This window comes from Papilio xuthus, unplaced genomic scaffold (assembly GCF_000836235.2).
Source record: "Papilio xuthus unplaced genomic scaffold, Pxut_1.1 DF828177.1, whole genome shotgun sequence".
Lineage (NCBI taxonomy): Eukaryota > Metazoa > Arthropoda > Insecta > Lepidoptera > Papilionidae > Papilio > Papilio xuthus.
Genome location: NW_013530472.1, coordinates 2,878,127 through 2,884,175, shown reverse-complemented (window position 1 = coordinate 2,884,175; position 6,049 = coordinate 2,878,127). Strand labels below are relative to the sequence as shown.

At 30.0% G+C, this 6,049-nt stretch overlaps 1 protein-coding gene across 2 annotated transcripts; it reads left to right on the top strand.

Moving 5' to 3' along the window:
• The first annotated feature begins 918 nt into the window (after nt 1-918).
• Nucleotides 919-4,384, top strand: LOC106113642 (kunitz-type serine protease inhibitor A). 2 transcript variants are annotated; one of them, XM_013306481.1, is made up of 6 exons: nt 919-1,105; nt 1,336-1,527; nt 1,679-1,766; nt 2,162-3,009; nt 3,894-3,899; nt 4,359-4,384. In XM_013306481.1, the coding sequence occupies exons 1-4, from the start codon at nt 934-936 to the stop codon at nt 2,334-2,336; spliced, it is 627 nt and encodes a 208-aa protein (XP_013161935.1). In that variant the 5' UTR covers nt 919-933; the 3' UTR covers nt 2,337-3,009; nt 3,894-3,899; nt 4,359-4,384. The 2 variants fall into 2 exon arrangements, with proteins under 2 accessions (XP_013161935.1, XP_013161934.1); XM_013306480.1 differs by lacking the exons at nt 3,894-3,899; nt 4,359-4,384 and adding an exon at nt 3,535-3,591.
• Nucleotides 4,385-6,049: the final 1,665 nt, after the last annotated feature.

Sequence of the window (6,049 nt, the reverse complement as noted above, 5' to 3'; positions counted from 1 at the left end):
CTCGAATGAATGTTCCTTTTTTTGTAAAAAAAAAGAACAATCTAGCATTATCGTAATATAGAAGCTGTACTTTTTAAAATTTGTTTTAACAATATTATTTTACTGTAGTTCTTATGTAAATATAGGTACATATTTTGTTACTACTTTAATAAATTTTACTTTCGTTTTACTTAATTGAGGTGGATACATTTCATTTATTGTTATTAAGAATAGTAGATTAAAACAGTGTTAGATATATTTCAATTGTGGGTTAACTTATTTTATTTATTAAGTTATTCGATTTGAATTAAACTTTCATCTGCATTGAAAACTGTTCCTGGATACCCTTATTTATCTGTGATCAAAACAATTTGTCTCACTGACAGATGTCAAATACCGCTTGACACGTATATAACATAACCTATTTTCATTCAGATTAAGTAAAATGTTTACCAGCATTCGCTTATCTGTATCTCTAAATATGAAATTAACAGTAAAAAGGTACAAGAATACAAGTTTAACTCTGAATGTATCTATGTAAAACTCTAATGATAACTATATCGGGACTTTAATGGTATGGGAAAAATATGTATTTTAAACTGTTCTTATGAAAGAAAAGGTGTAAATAATGATTTTCCTATTTTATCAGTGTAATTAACGAATTTGGAGTAAAGAAAGATAAACCACGAGTGATCTCTCAAGCAGTGAGATCTTCAAACTTATTCAGATCGTCAAGGCAAACATTGTTTTATTAAATTAAAAAAAATATATTTTAAAAACATTAGGATAACAGTGTAACCATTTATAACAGTTGTAGAAAGATAATATACAAAGCAGAAAATGCACAAAGTTAATATTTTTTTTTAATAAAACTATTTTATGATTTGCTTTATTGCTGCCATTCAATTTTCAATATAATCTTTACAACCTTTAGTTATGTTAGTTTGATGAAGTATGGAAATATTAAATGAATGGTTAAAATATGTACTTCTATTAATTGTACTTAATGTACATTATTATAGATGTACGAAAAGTAAAGAATTCCGCGCTATAAGAACAACAAAATATAGGGTCTTTTCTGGCCCCACAAGAAGTATTTGCATGCAAATTGATAATACATTGAAAGGTGCCAAATATATTTAAATTAACCAGTTATAAAATAAATAGTATCATATCTGGAATATTTATTATGTTAACTAGTTAATTTAGAATAGAAAGAGACACATTTGTATTATACTACATAGTTTCCTTATTGTACAAGGTGGCAATTTTGCAAGCAACTGATAAGCATTTTGGTTACACATTTTTAATAGGTTTGTATGAATGTAACTGAATATATATATTTTTATTTTCCAGCTAGACACAAATCATGTTTTCTACGACCAGATACAGGACCATGCAGAGCGGATTTAATACAATGGTATTATGATGTAAAGCAAAGCAGATGCTTCCGGTTCTTCTGGGGTGGTTGTCAGGGCAATGGAAACAGATTTGAAACTCACGAAGATTGCAAAGACTATTGTAAACTGAATCTCACAGAACACACAGGTAAAGAATGTTTCAACTTGTTTAGCAAAAAGTATTACCTCCCTTAGGAGATTTCTGAGAATTACTCATTTTGTTAGCTCATTGGAGTGAACTGAGTTCTAAGTATCCATGTTGTTTGCTGTCCTAAAATATCTTATTTTGTTTTTTACAGCAAATATTCCATTTTTTTGCTCAGTTTTGTTTGACTATGGAACTTGCTTTGGGCATTACTTCCGCTGGGGTTGGGATAAGCTGACAAAGTAAGTCTCTAAATTTATTTTAAATTAATAATGTTCTATATATTTAAGTTTGTGCCCTACAACATTTTAATCTTAGTAATCTTATAAATGTGAAAGTTTAGATGAATGGTGTGATGTTTGTTTGAAGGTAACTCCAGAATGGCTGCATGGATCTCGCTGAAATTTGGCATAGAAGTAGAACATAGCCTGGAAGAACATATAGGCTACTAATTATGTTTTTTAAATCTCGTTTCACTGGCGACAGCTAGCAATATAATATAAATATTTATCACTTGATATTCAATCTTTTTTGCTGACATTATGACATAATATTCAGATTTTAGATGTTTTAACTTTATTGCAGTAATGTATGCTAGAATTAGCTATTGACATAAATATTCTCTGGTGTATTGCAGAACTTGCAAGCGGTACTTGTACTCAGGCTGTGGGGGCAATCAGAATAACTTTCAAACTCGCGATGAATGCTTCAAGACATGCCTAATTCCACCGAGCAACTCATTGAAAGAAATGAGAACATTCACTACTTGTATCCCGGTTAATTACATACCAGCAAGATTCCCAACATTTTAAAGACTTAGTTATTGTTATAAATTATATTTTTTACTAAGCATCAATATTGTTGTTATTCTCTATGTAGTTCTTATGTACCCTTACGGCAACTCCAACAACTTTATAAGCAAAAATTAATATAAATGTGATCATTTCATTACTTTATTTAGTCTTGCTTTTGTGGCACAAAGTTAAGTTAATCAGAACAAGCAAAGACAGCTCTTCAGGTATCTCCGGAAAGATACAATGAATATCAATGAAATCTGGCAGAGATGTAGTCTGGAAGAACACATGGGCTAGTAATAAGGATTTTTTTATTGCCGCGCAGACGTAGTCGCGGGCGACACCTAGTGCTCTATACATATAAAGGATTTTTGAAATAATGGCAATGTAGAAATATTTACGAATCCTCTTACAGCTTCTCTGTTTTTATGATTAGTTTTTAATGTTTTATGGTTCGATGGTAAATAGAGAATTTAATATTTCGATTTCAAGTATTTAATATATAAAATTTCACAACAATTTTATAGTATGTCGTTAGAAAAAATCTAATATGCAGTAAAATTTACTTCACTTTGTTATTCTACAAGGAGATCTTGGTTAAATAAAAGTGAACGCAATAAAAATGAAAAAAGTTCCCATTTTAATATATTTTTTTATCGCAATCCTTATTTTTGTTCACTTTGTTAATGCTGTAAGTATATTTTTAATTGTGATATTGTAATTACACTCAGTATTTTGTTATAATTTTATTAAGTATGTACTTTATCATATTGAAATGTCCCACCTTCAATCGGTTATTTTTTGGATTTTCTTAAGGACGCGTCTTCATTTTTAGGGTTCCGTACCTCATAGGAAAAAAACGGAACCCTTATAGGATCACTTTGTAGTCCGTCCGTCTGTCTGTCAAGACTATTTTTCAATGTAATGCGTATAAATATGCTTACGATATGTAACACAGAGACTTAAAATCGCAATAAACGTGTATTAAGACTTGCATTTCATTTTATTGAATAGAGGGTACCCATACTAAAATTATGCACTTAAAAGTGGTATTTTAGGGATACGGTTGGTTACGAGTACTATAACTAAAACCAAAATTGTATATGCCAGTAGTAGATACTTCTAACAAGAAAAGAATGTATTTTAATAAAGAAAAATCATAGTTCTCTATCAAATATAAGAATATAGAGTCAATATGTGATTTTGTTGTTCGTAGGAGGAACATAAGAAAAAGAAATCTCGTAGCGTGATGGGAATTTTCAGAGAAAAAATGAAAAAAGTCAATGACTTCTTTAAAAAATCTATAAAAAATGTTAAATCTCGTATGAGAAAAATGTTGTCACCGGAGAAATTAGCCAACAAAGAAGTGTTATATTCAACGCATTAAAACAAATCACATTAAAAAATGTTTTAATTGTAGATTTGGTACAATAGATAATATTCCTTATTGCAGTACTCACTATAAATGATCCTACGGTCTTTATTAACTTCTTATAATATATCATACCTTTCTGCCAATACATATACTTCTAATTTTTCATTATATATTTTTTATCTAATTAAACCTTGTTTCAGTGTTCGGTATGTTCACCTTATGTATCGAAGGGAGTTCCCGGAAATCCATTTTATAAAATACCAATGCCAAAAAGAAGATTTTTATTCCGTGTTGCCAGTAGTCTTTCACCATATTAACTCAAAAACAACATGTTTCTTCGTTAATTTTTAATTATTATAATTTTAAAAAGCATTAAAAAAATTACTTATATTGTGCGCTGATACACAGAGCCATCTAATGTTAAATGATTGAATGAACACTCAGGCTAAAAATTGCAACGTTTAAGAAAATTAGAGGTTCGTGGTTTGGTTCCTGAAAAAATATGGATAGATCAGAGTTTGGTAATGGTTACAAAAGTTGTAAAAGACGAAATACAGGAGACAAAACTATTTTATGATTTTTCATAAAGCTTATTTTACTTTTGTTTTCGTTTGCTGTATTTTGTTTTAATAGGGTCTTAATTAACAGTAGGTTATATCTGACAGGGAAAACATGAAGTAAAAAAGGTTCAGGATCAACGAAGGAACAATGCTGAGACAACTTTGTCTCCAAAAATAAAAGAAATTATGTCCCAACTGAAAAACAGCAGCTTACTAAAGAAGAAATCAAATTATAAATTGATTATGAAGGAGTTAAAAAATATTTTTCATAACGAAGAAACAACCGTCTGCGCGAGATGTAAACTATAAAATATTGACACATTAAAAATATAGGCGTTTCATTTGTGCACTTTCTATTAATACTTTATAAAACAGGATCTCCTCTTTACTATATTTTTTTCTTGTGGAAAAGGTTTGATAACAATTAAATAAAGAAAAAATAAAAAATAATATTTTGTCATTGCAATTATTTCAACAGTAATGTCACATTTGGCACTTAGTAAAAAGTATAAAATTCACAAAAAAATAAAAAAATGTATTCAAACGATTTCCGTCCCTATTATATGCAGGTCAAAAAGGAAGAAGAGAAAGGCGACAAGTTTGCTAGGATCAACATCGAACTGAAACGCATCGCTACACAAGAACCTTTAAATCCATTTACAAAGAAAACTGTCTTCACCCAGACCTATCCCACGATGCTGATACCGGCAGCGCCAAGAAAGGCTTGTTGCTTCTACTGTACTTAACTATACATCATCGAGGCCGCAACAATCAACATACAACTATTTTCAATAGTGCCGTTAAAACGTAATGGAAAACAATTTACAAATTGCTCAACAAGGTAAAAAGACGTCGCTTATACAATTTTTCTGCATTGTATGCGCTAGATATTTAAGTGGCGTATTCGGAGCGTCAGTAAAATTGATTTGTAACCACAAAATGTCTTCTAATCTATATTTATTTTGTCTACAATCTTACCAGTACATCACTAATTATATGACATTGAGATTCACCGATTTACACGAGGTGGAAAGTAGTGAAAACAAAGATGTCAGTGTTTAGGATTAAATGAATTGTTGAGAATAAATAATATACAATTATTTTTGCTTTTTTATATGATATTAGGTAATTGTTCAGACAACAGAACACCCACTACCTTATAGATCCTAAACTCGTAGTAAGTATCCAAAACCGTTAGGCGATTAGCATAATATTATTTAAGGAAAAAGGGTAAGGTCAGAATTTATTTAGTTTTTGTTTGAATACGACTTTTTGGACTTGAGTCTGATCTCAGTGAAACTTAGTAATTTGATTTTACTACACATTCTCGTAGATATTGTAAACTTACCCTTATAGAATTGTCGCGATTAATTTTTCCCTAAAACACCCTATTTTAAGGATAAGGTTAGTATTTGAAGATATCAAGATAGGTACAGAGTTTCTCTTTTAATTCAAAGAGTTGTTTTGTACATGTGTTTCGGCAGTGGAAAAGTGTTCTAAATTTCATAGTACTCTAATACTGCGCATTAGAGTACTGTGAAATTTAGAACTATTGCTGTTTGTATTGCGACAGGCGCTTTCTTTGCTATCAATCCAAATTGTATAAATATTAAACGTAACTTCAGGATTTGATCTTATAACTAACGGTGTAAGTATAATGATTGTATATTTAACAGTATTATTTACAGGATTGCTAAAATATCGGCTTTATTTGTAGGTCTAAGAATCAACCAACTTAAAAATTCTATGCTATACATTGTAAAACTTCACAACACCTTTGGTCTCGGCTTTAAGGT